The sequence below is a fragment of the Monopterus albus genome, unplaced genomic scaffold (genome assembly GCF_001952655.1).
Source record: "Monopterus albus unplaced genomic scaffold, M_albus_1.0 scaffold184.1, whole genome shotgun sequence".
Lineage (NCBI taxonomy): Eukaryota > Metazoa > Chordata > Actinopteri > Synbranchiformes > Synbranchidae > Monopterus > Monopterus albus.
In genome coordinates, this window is record NW_018128064.1 from 395,574 (window position 1) to 413,522 (window position 17,949).

A 17,949-nucleotide genomic window follows, 5' to 3' on the forward strand; every position below is an offset into this window, starting at 1 on the left:
CTCGGCTTCATGTCATACTTGGCACACTTGAAGGTGTAATGTGACATTTAACATATTTTTTATTTAATTTTTGTACTTAATTTTTGCCTGATCCGAGCCCTCTTCAGGCCTGTGAGGGTGTGTGATTGACATCTCCTCCGACCTCTTAACACATTTGTCATGTCCTGGCTCGTCTCCTCCCAGCCTCAACACGGAGGCGATCAGTCAGTCAGAGCAGGCGCACACAGCCGTGCAGTGCCTTCACTAGAAGACCAGTAAAATGGGGACACTGTTACTTGTGCATACAGATGTAAACAACCTCCACAGCAGGTAAGACTTTTCTTTTTATTGGTGTTTCTATGAGAAATGGTTGCACTAGTTCAGTGAAGTGTGTGGGATCAACATGGCTGTTATCATAGTACTGTGATCAGACACATCTTCTGTCTTGCACAGTGGTCAGTTGTTTTCTAGAATCAATTATTTTGACTATTGTCAAATCAGTGAAGTGTTAGATCTATAAAATGTCAGAATTGTGAATAATTAACGGAGCATTTTATTTTAGAATTCCACAGATTACATTGGTTATGTATTTTTCATGTGGTTTCTTCTTTCATAATGTTTAACCCTTGTAATATTGAACAGTTTAGGGGTTCAATATTCAAAGATTCATGGTGATATCTTGGAATTAATTTTTTTAAAATTCTGCTATTTTTTTGTTTAGCAGTTAATTAACCTGTTTAAACACCACAAACTTTCTACCCCATTCATTTCTACTCTTTCTCCCTCTTTATTGATTTTTAGTTGTGAATTTAGTTGTTTACTTCCCAGAACTGCATCTAAGAACGTCCATCAAGTGAATGAAGTCGCACTCAAAAGATGTTTCTTAAAAATGTTTATTTTGTAAATAGAACTGCATCTTCATGAAGGCCAGCTATAAGACAGATCTACAGACAGACACGGCCTCACGTATCAGTCAACAGAAGAGTGATGATGCTACTCATTTATTGTCTGATTTACTGCTGAGAGGAGGGAAGGAGGAGGATTTCAGCAAACCACTCTGTAGCTTCGTGTGTCATAGGACACTGTGGCAGAAATTGATCAGTAAACTTTCAGTTAGATTCCTGGTTTTTAGCTGATTTGATCAAAGAAACCTTTAATTCAAGTCTGCAAACAGTTTTCAGGTAACATCTGTGGCACTGACCTCATTTGTCAATCAGGTTGTAACAAAATGTCGTGAGCTTAATATTAACTAATCACACAAGTGCCACATGCACAAAATTGTAATTACATAGCAGGAACTGGATGGTGCTTCTGTTACTCTTAGCATGTGACTGTAGATGATACGTGTTTTACCAAGAAACTGTAAAGTAAGGCTTTTAAAACTTGGCTCATTATTAAATGTTACTTTCACAATAAGACTTTTATGGCAGGTTACATCTTTTTCAATCCAGCAGTTATTTCAAGAGGTCCATTCCCAAAGGTTTTCTTTTACATGGCATTTTTAAAAATTTTGTAGTACTCTGAAGTCTCTCGATCAAAATGACCAGGGTGAAGCCCCCTTTGGCAAAGATTTTTACCATGTAATTGCTTCATCACACTGGAAACAAGACGTGTACATGTTTGTATTTATTTGTATGATTACTGATGTCATTTGCACACATTAGGGCTCTAGAGATGAGCACCAGGGGGCATCAGAACTGCATTAGCACTGCAGGTGCTTCTACCCAGAGCAGCCTTATCTGCCTTTGACCAGAAAGGACTGGACCACCCTCCTGTGCCATCTGCTGTGTAGACACTTGGCAGTGTCCCCACAACATGCTCCTAAACGCTGAGGTTAGTGTCTGCTCTTGAGGTGACCGTTTTTTTTGGCCGATGATTCATTATTGACAGCTGAACTTCAGTGGAGTCATATGGTGATGTCATGTTTTGTAAAATACTGGTAATGTTTACATTCAGATACAGACAAACCCAGCTTTGATTTGCCACGATATGCATCACTGTCAGGAAAATGTTGTGACATTGTCAGCCCTGCTCACCGTGTGTGCTGAATTTGTTTTGGCTTAAGTTTCAAGATAGAACTGAAAAAATGTTAACTTATCCTTTAACGTAAAACTTGTCGTAGAGTCGGCCCGTGGAGCTGGAAAGGTGTGGACATCGAACGTCTACCAACAGGATATTTACTGTAGTTGCATTATGGAACTGTAGGATCCAGTATGTCTGACCCTTATTTTGGAAACAGTCAGGATCGTTCAGACTTTCCTACATCATATTTGACTGTTCTGAGGAATGAATGTATCCTCCTAGATTTAGTTTGGCACTTCTGTAAAGTTGGGAGACTTGTGAAATACTGTCAAGATTAATGTAGCAAAGCCTGAGATAATTAGACTTAATAAATCCCAACTAATGAGGCTCCAGAAATGCTGAATTCTTTCCCATAATGCAATAGAATTTCCCTGCTGGTTTAGATGTCCTCATCAGTCAAAGTCGATTTCTCTAGTTTATAATAACAGACCTTTATAACAAAGACTTTGACTTATTTTAAATCCCACACCAAAATCCACAGAAGTACACTGCATTCACCAAAGAGTTTTATCTCATAATTATGAGAGAATGCCGGGGTTGGAGCGCTGCAGAACTTCCCTGGAAATCAGCAGGTTTGAATGTATTCTGTATTATCACAGTAATTTGGTGATGGTTGTCAGTACATTCAGTAGAGCATAGTACAAGTGAACTGTTAATAGCTAATTCAGCATACTTAGTGTTCCAAAATGTGTACTTTAGCTATGTAGTTGTATAGCTATATAAATAACTATAGAGCTATACAACTATAGCTAGATGTATTTCTATAATTAACTATATAGCTATATCTAGCTACAACGTAGACTGAGGTTCAAACTACAGGTCTAGAATCAAGTAAAACTGCAGGAAGCTGCTGCATTCATGGTGTTTATGGGACACAAACAGATTTATTGAAATTTAAGAAACATTTAAGACAGAAAAATATATACTGCAATAATAAATAGACAATGTCATTATCAGAAATAACAGGCCACATGTGTATTACTGTGGGGGAAAAAAACTTCGAACAGATGTGTCCTATGTCTGTGATCAAGTTTAAAACGGTTGTCTTGGCTAGTTTCTATGTTACGCTACAGTTCTCCTAAAAAACATCCTAATTTTACCTCTTCACACTTGTTTTTGGAATAAAAGAGTACAGTAAGCACGTGGCCGTACAGTACTTCAATCGACCAACATGGCTGCCATACCGATAAAACACGAACACTCCCACACACATTACATCAACAGGTGGACAGAAACAAACATGGTAAGAACAACATAACAGCAAAACAATGATTCAGATGATTTCAGTGGTGACAGAAGCAATGATTTGACAAAACAAGTATGATTTGATATGCGACTTGTGCAAATGCTCTGCTTTTCGTTCCATCTCTGAGGCTGAATTACATCTGAAACTTCTCTCTAAAGATGGAGACATTCTGCTGTCTGGGTTGAAATGCGTCAGTCGTGATTTAGAAAAGCATCTTGTCCTTAAAGCCATTTTTGTTGCACTGATGGTACCATTATCTGATCAGATACTCAAAATATTTTAGGAAATGTAACTACCTAAAATCCAGTTTGTACAGATGTTCTAAAATCTGATTACTTTAGGTCCATTTTGCAACCCTAATTTCCTTTATTACTTCAAAATACTCTGACATCCTGGTCTTCAGGACTGAGATGCCTTTGCAAACCAGACTGAAAGAAAAAAAAAAAAGATGCATTCAAGGAAAACAAGTACAAAGTAACAACCGACTTAAAAAGCTTCTATATACGCTGCTTTTAATAATATAACTTCTTGAAAATGTATGGCTTTTTAAACAAACCTCCTCCGGCCTACTTCAGAGCGATGCACCGGGGAGATAGAGGTCTGAACAAGGAACCAGCACAAACTACAACAGTCTCCTTAACGATAAGCTTCTGGACACTCAGGCACAAAAATACTTTAAAATTCCAGTCTGAATCCTTTGGTCTTTAGTACAACAACAGAGACAGAGAGAATACGTAATGTATGGAAGGAGTAGCGCAGGTCTGCAGGAAAAGCAGAACCGCTGGATGCTACAGGGCTGTGAGGGTGGGTGTCTAGTTTTTCCTCTCTGTCTGAATGAGAAATTAAGGTGCAACAGCTCAAAGATGGGCTCAGACTGGGAGTTTAGGGAAGCTGTGTTGTTGGACTTGAGCTGCTAGCCATCACCTCTGAAAGGTACTGCTGATGTAGTCTTGGTTTGTGTTGTCATCATACCACCTCAGTCCTGCAGTGAGGTTAGTCAGCCTGGCTAAAGCAGCTGGGTGAGCTTTCAGTGCTTTGAGCAGAAATGAGGCCTGAAATTAGCTCAGGTTTGTAGCGAAAGTCCACATTCCAAGAACCTCCATTCTGTGTCGACAACATGAAAGGTCATTTAAATGCTAGTTGCAAAAAAGTCTAATTTTGGCAACTGTACTGGAAAATAAAAAGCTGCATGAGTTTGTGAGATGACTGATCTCAGAGCTGATTAGTTCAGTTTGAGACTTAAACAAGTCTTTTTTTTTTTAAAGGGTCTGAAGCTGATGTTTCCAGATTATTTAGCAGGTCTTGCAGCAGGAACCAGATCATTGTTGCTTCTAAGATGTGGACTTGCTGGACTTCATCAGGTTCTACTTCATGTTGGGCTGACACTTCATGTTTCATTTCCTTCCATGCTGCAGGTCCATCTGACGTCCTTTGCAGCCTTTGTACCAAGACCTGAACTGCTCTGGATGGAACAATCCGCTGCACAGAGTCAGAGCTTCAGATTATGGTTTCAGATGATGCCACAGCTCCTGGTGAAGTCTGCTTTGCATCCAGATGCATCGAGTTGAAACTGACATAGGTTTATAAAATGGTAGAGTGTGGCTCTGGGAGTCAGCAGTGGGTGGCTTCGATGGGTGACAGCGCCACGATGCTGTGATCGTTGGCGTACAAGGTCTCTGTGTCGCTCCAAGACCTGGAAACAGGCAGCAGTGACTGAGGGTTAGGAGACTGACAGTGTGTGTGATGGGGGACGGGCTCGGCTGTCATTATCTTAACAGACTTATCCAAAGGTGTACAATAACAATCTACACAAGGAGGCTAGAGAAGAGTGAAGAGTTAATGAGTGTGATGGATTTAATGATGCGTACCAGAAGTCTCTCCTCATTAACTCACACTAATCCTAGTTAATCAGGTTACACTGAGCTTAAGAGAATTAAATTTGAAGACTGGGCAAACCTTTTTTAAAAATCAGCAACGCTGACAGGGCCAGGAACACACTTATCAATCAATCAAACTTTATTGCCAAGTATGCTCAAGTACAAGGAATTTGACTCCATCTTATTTTCTAAAGTTAAAACTGTTTTGGTTATTTTATAAGTGTGTTTCTGTTTTGCCAGCACTTTTTTTGTAGTTTTGAGCAGAGCAGGGCTCAGTGGGGAAAAGGTGATGTCACTGTTTTACACCAATCAAACTGGTGACATTGGAACTGAAATGTGATGACAGCTGTGGTGTTGAAACCACACACGGCCCCGATGCAGCAGATCATTTAGGCTTTTGAATGCTATGTCCTTTAAGCAATTTTCAGATGGGTATATCCACTATAATCTCAATTACTTGACTGCTGCTTCAAAAAGGGTCAAGATTAAACACTGTATGTCGCTGATCACACATTTCAGCAACAGTGGTTAAGGTTCTTTACTGCCAACGCTTGTTGCTTCTTACAACACATCTATCCCATAGAATCTCTGTTGTCTAAATCCATGTCTGGTTTGTTCATGAGGGAGAGTTGTGAAACCTATTCTGTTGTCTAAATCCGTGTCTGGTTTGTTCATGAGGGAGAGTTGAGGTGAGACTTCAGCTACTTGTGAATGAAAACACAATCATCAAAAAGTGAAATAAATCGTAATAAACAAGCAACAACATTCTCACTTCATCTCAGCTCTCCAGGTAACCAGGATTAGTATCTGATCTACTGCAGGTAAAATCTACATGCTGCAGTTTAACTGGTTACTTAAATATCTGTACTCATTTACTACAAAAATAGAACACTAACAACTTACACAACATTCGACACATATGCTTAAGTAAAAAAAAAAAAAAAGTTTGTCAAGAGCCCTTGGGAAATAAAAGGGCACAGTCCTTTTCTGTTATTAGCTTAGCAAGCTGGTCTCCTTTGGAAATTATCTAGTGCACGGTCTCGTCCATTTCAAAAACCACACTAGATCACTACATGACCAGTGATATGGATGGACCAGAAAAAACTCCCACCACCACTTGGGCACATCATAGAAATCACCGAGTTCAGTGCTAAAAGCGACAACAAACCAAACTCCACTGTTCTAACTCTCACCAGAACCTGAACCAGAGCGATCAAGCAGAGTTTCGACATCGAAGCGGCAGTGAGGAGCAGACTGGTTCAACATCCTGAGTTCAACTGCTACACTACACAAGTAAAGCCTGATGCAGCTTCTCATAAACAGCTGAAACTGGTGAGAGGACAACTAACTTGTGTTTGGTCTCTAAAGGTCAGCTGCTCTATTCTGAATACAGCTCCTCACCTTTAATGTAACACTGCTTTCTGACATGAAGACAACCGTTTTAAAACCTGGAAAACAGCGCCATCCATGGACTTTGAAATAGAATAATGACTCAGATGATGGGTTGACTGGAGGCTCTCCAGCATGCTGCACCACTGGCTGGGGTCAACCTGAAACATCTCAGTGCTAAAACCATCTTTGCTCCCCAGGTTACAACAAAACAGAGAGGACAGTGGTGTCAAAACACTTGTGGGATGTGGGAAAATTTACCCAAGACAAGAACACAACAGGCAGGTTTGTGACAAAACGCAGCTTGTGGGGGACATTAACAGCATATGAATAATTAATCTGGAAGGTTGAGGGACATTACGCAGACTTCAGACACAGAAGGGACAAGGACACAGAGGAGGAGTGTGTGAGGGGACACAAATACACACAGATTTACATAGTATACAAAATACCAAAGGCAACAGCAGCCCCCATGCAACAAGACAGAATCTGGGCTTTCTTGTTATGTAGCCTATAGTGGACACGACATATGGGGTTGTACACTGAAGGTAAACTCTACCTGCCTGCAGCACCCCAGATTATAAAATGAGCACACCCTCAGAGTTGGCCTCTTCTCAGAAGCACATATAAGGCTTCAGGATCCAGCACAAAAAGACTAGTAGATACAGGAAGCAACAAAAGAAAGACTCTGAGACTACGCTTCCCAGCAGCCTGTCTGGCCTAGAGTGTGGTCCCCTTGTTCCAGGAGAAGAGGAGCAGCAGCTGCTGCTCAACCTCCATCCAAGGATTTATTTAAATCATCTGTAACCAAGTTGTCTGAAGCAGACTAAGTTTGGTAACAAAAATATTGTGTAGGATGGTTTGATTTTGTTGTACAACAGCTTTTCTCTACTGCATTTCCAAAGAAACCTTCTGGAAATGCTAATTAAAAAGCCTTCATAATCTACATGTTCTCCTTTCACATTTGACAGGTGTGAGCAAAATGTGTTTGACATTTGGATGGAGATTCAGCTGCCGGGATGTGACAAATCCACCCGAGCATCTATCTCATTTACTGTGAAAAACATCTTTACTCCTGTTCCTGTTTTTTTAAATTTTTTTTATCCCTAGCCATGATTCAGTCAGTGTTCAGTGCTGCACCAACAGGCCAAGTCAAGCAGCCAGCTACAGTTGGGCTTCCAATAAATATCGGATAAATACTTTAGGTTTTATATAAGCTGTAAATACGCTTGCTACAGTATATGTCATATTATATAGGACTGGGTGGATATATACCCTTTCCCCTATGGCAGTATCCTAGCGTTAAGGCCAAATGTGGGCTGAGTCTCACTGGTTGTTCAATAATTCTGGGGTTTTCTGCTTCACTTTCTTAAACCTGGAGGGTAAAGGAGGAGGAGGGGACTGAAGATTGAGAATGGATAAAAAAAACTAAAACACTCAGCCCTATTCTATTAGTTGTGTTCATTTGCATGAAGCACAGCAGTAATGTTGGTAATGTTTGCTGTTTATCCTTCTAGGAGAACAAATTGGCTGCTGTTTGCTCAGGTGGAAGAAGAAATTGGTTGTTTTGTGCCAAGGTCAGAAAACAAATTAATCATTCCCACAAGAAGAATCATCTATAGTGAATCGTGCACTTAGTGGTAATTTGACCCTAACGTGAGGGTTTCCTTCCTTTTGGCGCTGTGACTCTGACAACAACTGGAATAGGTTTACCACCAGATTAAAAATGATCAGATGATGCCTAAGATGTTAATTATATACATACAGGTCTGGCACAGAATATAACTGGATACAAAGAGATGTCTCTACTATGTCTTACTCATAAGACTGCAGTATCGGCCAGACCTGCCTGACTGTGATGCACAGTCCTCAGCTGAACCAGAGAGTGCAGGTTGCTGTGCACAGGGGCTGAAGGGAGGAAGGAGAGGAAAGGTGCATCCCTTTTCTGACCTGCACATTGTCATAACCTTTACAAACACGCACAGAAAGTCATGAATGACTCATGTGTGTCTACACCACCTTACAATGCTCAAGGTCTGCTGCAAAACACTGACACACAAAGAACAAGAAGGCTACATCTTCATTACTGATCTAATCAATGTGAAGTGGTCCGAGCTGTTTTGGAGAGCTCTGATTGCTCAGCAGAAAGGAAAGATCAGGTCAATCAATGACTGACCCCAGGGAAGCTCTGGGATTCAGGTAAAGACACAATGTTAAAGTGCAGACTGAGCAGAGCAGCAAACTCTCAGTAGCAAGTGGCAAAAATATTTTATTGGAGAAATATAAAATGTTGATGTTTTATCATCCTTTATCACAAAGTTTAACTGCAGCAGAGACAAACCTACTGAGAGCTCACTTCATGCAGTAAACCAACATCGTATCTACCTCTCTGCTATTTCAGGCCACTAAAGCCATAGCAGCACTTTCCCAGCTCTTCCGTACCAGGGAAGTACAGGTCCATGTTTGGTATTTGGACCATACTCTATATGATTCAACTAGTTAACCACCGTCTGGCCTCGTTTATAAGAGCTGCTACTAGACAATAAGAATCAACCTAAAGCTAACAAGTCAACTTTATAATGGACACATAGCCTACATGCTAGCATCATTTGTTTATGTGCATTAGAGATGAGCTGGGCTTCCTCCCATTCTAACACAACCTTTGATTGTAAGGAAATATTGAAGAGAGACAGGAGACGGACAGAACAGATCATAGCAGACGTTGACACATGGACTTAAGACAGACTCGGCATCATGTAGGGGCCACACAGACAAGACAGGCTACATACTTTAGTGGAATATTCAGACCTGGTGGGTGTCTGCATATCGCAGCACGTCTCTTTTATAGGCCTTACTAAAAACACTGGAGCCAGAGTCTCCCTGGCTAGGCTGCCAAACATTCACATCTGCATGCTGGGTAGAAGGTGTGGCCATCTCTATACGTTCAGTCACTAGTCTAGGTTTTGGTTACAAGGTGCACTGATATACTTCTGGCAGCACGCTACAGTGGGTATGAGTTTAAACCTTCTGTCTGGTTAATCACAGCATCCAGACTCTGATGAAATGAGAAACTCATAGAAGTGCAGTCTGTGATGGCTTGATCCACATGCCTTCAGCCTCTAACTCCTCCTTTGGCTGCTAAGCCACACCCTAAAACCAGTCTCTATGATGGTCTGAACCCCAGCTTGCCCATAACAGTATGCTCAATCTCCTACAGATCTGAACAAGACAGACTTACAGTACTGTTGCAGTGACATTATGGGCTACAGCAGTCAGGACTGCAGCTCACATTTGAAACCAAGAGGTGGTGCGGGTTCATCAAGGTTCATAATCAGTGTTTCTTTGTCATTGTCGTCTTCCCCACCTGTTGCTGCGGCTGGATGTGTGGCAATAATTGGTGCTGGCCTGGCACTGCCTGGTCATTTGCTCCATGAGCTGGGCCAGGCGGGAACAGCCGCTCTGCCCATGTTGGTAGCAGCACAGGGATTCCACACAGCTGAGGGTCTGCGCCTGGGGGGGTGATAGAGACTGGAGGAGGGCAAGTGAGGGTGGGAGAGCAGAGAAAGAGCAGGAGAAGGAAAGGGTGATATGAAAAGTTGGAGAGTCATATAGGGAGTGCAGGAAAGGGGAGAAGGGAGTGGAGATAAAAAAAAAAAAAAAGAGGAAATGAATATACCAACACAATATAGGCTGTCACATTCAGAGAGGATGTTCAGGGTGACTGGAGGATGACATATTGCATGCTGCCACAGGAACAATAATGCATAGGGAAACATCCAAATCATGCTACACAAGGGGATGAAATGTCAGAAATAAATACATAAATCACAGAACCAGTAAATAAAGAAATTAAAAGAAGAAAAACCAGAGACATCTGTAGCAGATTTCTGGGTGATTGTAAACTTGCCCTCTGCTCTGTTTGGTGATCACATGATCAGGCTGGACAGCTCAACAACAACTCAGGTCTGGCAGATCATTTCCAAAGACCATTTCAATAATGGCTTGCCAATTCAACTATAGTGTGTTAAGATTCCTCCAAACCAAAATGCCACAAGCTATATTTACAGTAGCTGTGGACGTTAGCGTTTTTGCATGTCAAAGCCTAGGGAAGGATATTTTTGATTACCTTTAGTAAATGAAAGTGCTGGAAATTTTTTTCCTTCAGGCGCTAAAGCATCACAGGACCAAAGTGCTGCTGACAAGAATACACAGTGCCATCTATACTCATCTGATATGATCTGGAGAAGTTGACATGCAGAGCAAAGAAAGCTCTTAGTGTCTAAATAAACAGGCGAAAGTATATTTTATGAATAATCAGATGTATCAGCGATTTAGCGATGCATGGGTAGACAAAGCTGCCTCGAAACCTGTGGTATCAGGTGGCTCTGTTGATGTGGGTCAGTGCCCCAGAGACAGACACTGTGTAAGAGAACGGAGAAAGTGAAGAGCAAAGAGACAAAAGAGGAAACAGAGACAGAGTGTAAGGTTACATCAGTGTCATCTCCTGTGCCTTGCTTTTCTGCAGCATAACAGGACAGTGAATACACTGTCCTATGACAGGTTAACCACAGACTACCTTTAGTGGCCCACCTGGTTTTTCATAAATCAGTTATAATTTGTATTTTTTGCCATTAATTACAGAGATTAACCAGTTAATGGTGGGGTAAAGCAACATTATAAAGTAATTCTCTCAATTTTATCTGTGCCTTTAAAAGTAAAATTTTAACTAGGTCATGTTTTCAAACATCCAGTTGCTCTCAACATATGGACAACTAACAGCTGTGTGTGGCTGAATATGTGACCCACACTGGGCTTTGGCTTGTGACACTGTGACTTTTCTCTGCAGCAGAAATTGTAGACAGTGAATATGAATCATTCTGGCAGCCTCAAATGTCCCTGGACAATAAGTGCATGGTTTTGCTCTTCCTCCATTAAAACACACTGCTTTTTTCTTTTGACAAAGGGCATACAAATGTATTCTTGTTGGTGCAGCACAGGAGTCGCCACGACGGCGACAGCAAAGAGAAAGGCTGAGGTTGTAGAATGTGACTATTCCAAACACACATTTTGCTTACTCTAATCAACAAACCTGAATAAGACATAATGCAGTTTTCAGAGCCATGACAAATAAAATTCACAGAAACATCAAGTATTAACTGGACTGGCCATTAAACCACTGCATTGTTTTAGAGGAATTGTTTGGTGCAGGCGATTTTTCAGTCCTAGAGAAGAAGCAGCAACCTGGTGACAAACCACTGACTAATAGTTCTCTTGTAAACTGCCTGAATTTAAGGTTTTACGATAACCTGCCTCAGTGGTAGCTACAATATATGGTGACATCATCCTATGGCTGATTTATTATACATAGAGGCCATAGAGTTCAGCTAAAGTTCAAAGTTCAGTTTGTTGTTATACAGCACATTGTTGGTTTAAACAACCAAGACTGCATAAGAAAATATAATCATCCTGGGTTACTCATAAATCATACTCTACATGTGGAAATGCAAACAAGTCTTAAATGATGGAACAAATGAAAAGAATTTAAGGAAGGTAAAAATCATACTTGAAACACAAAAAGGATTAAGATAAGATATCAAATATAGTACTTTGAAGCAGCACAAGAGTCACCATGGAAACCTAGCCAACAGATCATTACTGAATATGGTTGAAGTAGATGGCGGAACAAAAACACGGTGAAGACAATGTATTCAGCATGCCAACAGCATTCTCACGTTAAACTCTGATCTGATCAATAACAGTGAGGGGTGTACTGAGACCAGGATAAAGAAAAGGTGGGGCAATCATGGCTGGGTAGGGAGGTTTCTCATGTCAGGGCAGGAATAAAATGATCATGACTGAGTGGGAAAGGGTGAGGTCATTCATATAGGAACCAAGACCAATGAAGAGACATACAGAAATAGGACTTTTCATATGAAATAAAAGGGCAGTGTAGGGACAACTGTGGCATACAGCTCTGTGAGGATGTGCAAGGTGTTTTATCAAGCCATGAGGGTGTATGCTGCTGACTTGCAGCTGTTAGGGGGTGCAGAGGGTCAGTTCATCTTCAGGCGAAACCATATAATGCTGGGTCTGTGACAGTACAATGATGGGAGTGGAGTACATGTATGGTACTACCTAGGGGAGAGGGGGTGGCAGGGGGAGGATAAGCAGCTAGCAGGCGCCAATTGTCCTCCCCTGGGCTCCGCTGGGCTTTAACAGGGTCATATTCTGGGCCGACTGAACCCTCACCCTCTTCCATCTGAAGGACACAAGATGCTCAGAGTGAGCCCTGATGGCTAATCAGACAGCTCCTCAGTCAGTTCGACTGTTGGTAGCCACCCTCACAAATAAAGCCAGGCTGTCAACTAATCAGTCACAGTGCAAAAACATCAATTTTAGTCATTTAGTCCCATATTCAATTTTTAAATGTTTGGATTAGACTTTACTTGTTTTAGGAATTTTATAAAACTAGTGCACGTGTCAAAACAAGGCCTTGTCTCAGGAAACGACAAGTTTATGTGCCATTTGAACAGATTTGAAAGTGTTTCACGCCACTGGCATTATATTTTAAGGTTTTTTTTTTTTTAGGGAAACAAAACTCAATACAAGACTAAACAACCAAAACTAAGGTGCATATGATTTTTAGTGTCACTTTACTGTATTTACTTAGTAAACAAGCAGTCAGTCAACATCAGACTAGGCTGCACTGTAGAGGGACAGGTATCTGAGGAAAACCCAGACCCAGTGGGCACTAAATTATAATGCATTTATATATACAGTAAACAGAGACTATCACCTCTTTAAAGTCCTTCACCAGGGACCTCGCCAGCAGTCATGCAATACAGCTGAGAGAAAACCTTTGGCTTACAACACAAAGAACAACAGCTGCTTCCTGAATTTTGTAGCATGACACCAATGAGCATCCCAGGTCTTATTCCCGGTCTCAACCTCATTTTAATTGGAACTATGAGATAATCATAAAGCACTGCTTGAGAATATCTAAGAAAATGTGAGTGGGTTGATGAGGTCACTGGAAGAGGGCTTTAATTTCTCACACACGCAGAAACAACTGAACACACTGTTGAGATGCCAGTAAGCTCAGAAGCAGCTGTAAACTCAGCAACAATTGAGCAGAAAGAAGCTGCAGGTATAAAAGATGTCTCCGGGAAGAAGGATTCTTCTAGAATAGATAAGAGCACATCTATTAGTATCCAGGCCAATTAACCTGCTGCTTAATCTATCAGAGCTACGGAGGAAGAAAACAGCATGAAACCTAGGAGAGCCCTTCGGCTTCTTTTGTGACTGCTTTCCTCTAAACTAATTAGGAAAATGGTCTGTGAAACATACTGGAATCCTTTCAACAGAACTCACACTGTTATACAGCCCATGAACATGAATACACCCTTCAATTCTGAACCCACTAAGAGCATCTTGTGTAGTTGTACTGATTCAACTAACACATTACTCAGTTTGAGGAAACAACATCCGTTTTGCATAATGTTGCCTTCCCTTAAAATAATGCGTAATCTACAAGCTTGCAGCTCATCTCTGCTCACTGAGTTTGCAGGACTGGACCTGCACTGTCTATATTATTAGTAACTTGGAACACAGTGTACACTCAGTTGCCAGTTTATTAGGTACATTTAGGCCTAACTAATATAGTCGAATACAACAGCCCTTCAATAAATACCTTCATTAGGGTTATGATCAGTTTTGCTCTAACAGTTTGCAGCACTTTATGGTTATTTGAGGCTGTTTTGTTATAATGAGAGGTGTGTCTAACATTTTGTCATAAACAAAACCCTACAAAATGATAATTAAGTTGAATCTGCTTGAGGGTTAAGATTTATTAGGTGTACTGACTGCGCTGGTTTTAGCACAGTGCATAAACTGGCAACTAGATTAATATTAACAGCTATAGCCTATCGTTTTTTACGAACATGGCAGTAACATTTTCCAGCAAGTGCTTCAAAACCATACAAGTTTTCATGCTATGCAGCTGCAACAATAGACATGCGTGCAGAAAAATCTGCTTATTACTGTATACAGAAAATACTAATCCTATATACAGTATATTACACAAGGGTTATGTACAGGATCTGGGACGGTTCAATGTAATTAAAATTAAAAACTCTTCAACCTATCATTTGTTTACTAGTCAAGACTTTCCCCTTTGCCAAAGAGCTTGCAGGCTGCTTATAATGACATCTACTTTGACAGACTGAGATCCTCACATCTTTGGCCTAAAGTAGCTTTTGTAATGACACAACTATCGTGCTTAGAACAGCATCATGCTACTGTACAAAGCAGCCCAAGAGTCTGTCATGCAACTAGAGTGGGTTTTCAGTTTTGCTCTGTGGGTTGCTGAAACCATGCAGGTGGACAACTTCAAGGTGAGGAGGATTTTCACAAGTGGTGAAACCAGCCTGAGTGTGTTTGGCAGGACGTACATCAAGATGGCTCATGCTACATATAAAGGGGTGGTCTGATGGGCTGCACCATGCTACTGATTTGCACCATGCAAGTGGCATGCCAGACCTTGGTGGTATGACAAAACCACTAGCTGATAGGCAGGAGGTGGGTCTGACTAGGTGATCTGGGTCTAATGCAAACAAATAATCACAGTCAGAATGGTGCTTCTTTAGTTATGACGCCTGTTATCACACCACTGCTGTCACATTGTAAAGAGTGGGCCAGAGTCAAAATGAATGTGATGAGGGTTACCAGGTCATTTAACATTCATTCACTCATTCATTCATCTGCTTGTTCATGCAGTGGAGGGAGTGATGCCTGTACCATGCTGTACCAGGCTGGAGTGACGGAGGTCTCAGAACACATTCCCTGTCCGCCTTTCATTGAAATGCAATACATGCTGTGGCTGAAATGCTTCTGGTCACACACTTCTGCATCATTTCAAACCTCACGAGGCCCAAATATGTACCCCCCCCGATCATGGAGAATGCTGATTGGCTTCTCCAGAGCATGCAGTCACAAACATGAGACAAAAGGCTGAGTTTCAACACTAACAGCACACACCACAGCAGTGAGCGCGCTGGCAGTGTTAGAAACAAGCCTGATTAGTAGGAAATCAAGTCCAGACCTGGGAGAAAGAACACTTCAGTATAATACACATCATTATAAACAGGAGTCATTATTTCATAAAGCAATGTTTTCACTTTGTAGAGGCTGTCCATATTGTTGTAGATTAGATTTTGACAAGAATCTTAACCTGAACATCAATAATCTACAAGTAAACCTTTAAGGGTACTTTCAGACCTGCCTTGTTTAGTCCAGTTGAATCAAACAATGGTTTGCTTTCCCCCTTGGTGCGGTTCTTTCAGGCAGGTGTGAACACAGCAATCGGACTTGGGAGCGGACCAAAACAACCGTATTAAGAACCTTTCCTGGAGGTGGTCTCAGGACAGTTACAAACAAATGTTCATTTGTGGTGTGAACACGATCCAATCTCGATCCAGACCAACTACAAGGAATGCAATGCAGGTTTGAGCTAAGTGATTCAGCATGTCGTTGGCTCCCTTTTTCTGCTCAGTCGACTGCAGGCTGCAGTTATTGTTATTAATATTTTCAGAAAAGCTAAGAAATCAAAACAATCATAAAAATTGGCTCTGCTGTGGTTTGTATTAGGCTAATATATTACAAATACAACACAGGGGGAAGGACAAGTCATTGTTTATGGCTGATTGGTCACAAAAACATATGGATTCCTGCCAAAATCTCCTAATACAGAAATTTTGCTTTTGAATAATGCACTCCTGGGATTCATTTGAACCGATTTAGAATGTAATTTAAGCCCAGGGCTGAATCGGTCTTCTAATCTCTTCTACCTAATTTTGCCCAGCTGGCTCTTGGCTCTGGACAGAGGCTGCAGGGCGATGAAGTTGTCACCTATTGCCACGTGGTTTGAATACATCTACAGCAGGAGAACACACAGAATGGACAGGAGGAAGAACAAACAGACACACAGAGGTTAAAAAACCAAGCTCACATACATGTGCATTTAAATACACAATTCATAGTGAACCCAGTTTCAGAATCACACACACACACACACACACACACACGACAAATGAGATAAAAAGGTAGAGCAGCAACAACAAATCCCACACAGGGCAGGATCAGAAGAGGCAGTTTATTCTTTCTGAGAAACAAGAGGAGAGTTTTGAAAGGAGGAATGTATAAAGATAAAACATCAACAGTCTCCGGACTCATCAATGCTGTCACTGTGCGTGCCTGCTGAGATGATCATGCACACTGTGCGTTTGTCTACTGTATGACCACAGAGAAAATGATGAACCACTTAACAATGTGACACACACAACATTTTCTCTCCAACTATGCATTACTGTGACATTTTACTTTCCACTCCAGACTCTTGACATGTAAAAGGAAACATAATTTCCATTTTTGTGATCCAAAACTGCACAGGGACAGTTTAACTGCCAGAGTGTGTCTGGCGTTCCCAGTGCCATTTCACTACTTCAAATGATTTCTGAACCTCAACCTGCAGACCTTCTAGAAAAATCCAAAACTTACACAAATGACTTTTTAAGCATTCTTCATCTAGAACATTTGGATAACTTACAACTTTGGTTTCCTATTGGCTTAAATTTAAAAAGTTAAATATAATGTTTCTGAAGATGCTGCTGCAGGTGCACTTTCAATTCCAATGCAGCATCTGCTTGATTGATTTCTTAATGCATTTCTGAAGAGTGTTTGCTCTCTGCTCTCCAGACTTCTTTCTTTAAATCATGATTTTGCCTTGACAAAAAGGACACAATGGTGATTGTGATCACAAAGCCACAGTTAGGAAAAAAAATATTGCAAGTTATGGTCTACGAGTGGATGCTACTCTAATAATCCCAGATAATGAAAATTACCATTGAGAGCAAAGATACACAGACAGAAAACAAAACACTCGCCGTTCCCTGGGAGGCTACAGCACAGTGGGCAGGAAAAATGCAGGATAGTATAGAAGAAGTGTTTAACTAAAACAACTATTACAACTGTGATTTGAGAACTGCTGTGACTACAGTGCACCTTTGAGGGGCAGGGGACATGAAAGGCAAGGAAACCTATGGGAGGTAGACAGACGAGTCTCTATAAACTCCAGGCAAATTTAAATTTAGTTCTACTTTTTTACCACAAAGTTTAATTGACTTTAGAACAATAGCTGAACTTCTTTGCAAAGGTCACCAGACAAAAAGCTGTAAAAGTCTTCTCAGATCACATGCTTTTACTTTATGCCCACAATCCCCACGTTACCTGACTCTTCTGTGTGCTGGTGGGCTGCAGATGTCTGTAGAGGACCTTCTTCACCACATCAGGAAAGAGGCAAGTTATGACAATGATGATGAT

General features: G+C 41.1%; 1 protein-coding gene across 1 annotated transcript; it reads right to left on the reverse strand.

The window, feature by feature from the left end:
- Positions 1-2,913: 2,913 nt before the first annotated feature.
- Positions 2,914-17,949, reverse strand: LOC109969860 (probable phospholipid-transporting ATPase IF; the record flags this gene model as incomplete). The annotated part of the gene is made up of 3 exons (XM_020617043.1): positions 2,914-5,000; positions 9,938-10,101; positions 17,857-17,949. Coding segments are annotated over 3 exons (339 nt in total), but the record flags the coding sequence as incomplete, so codon positions are not given.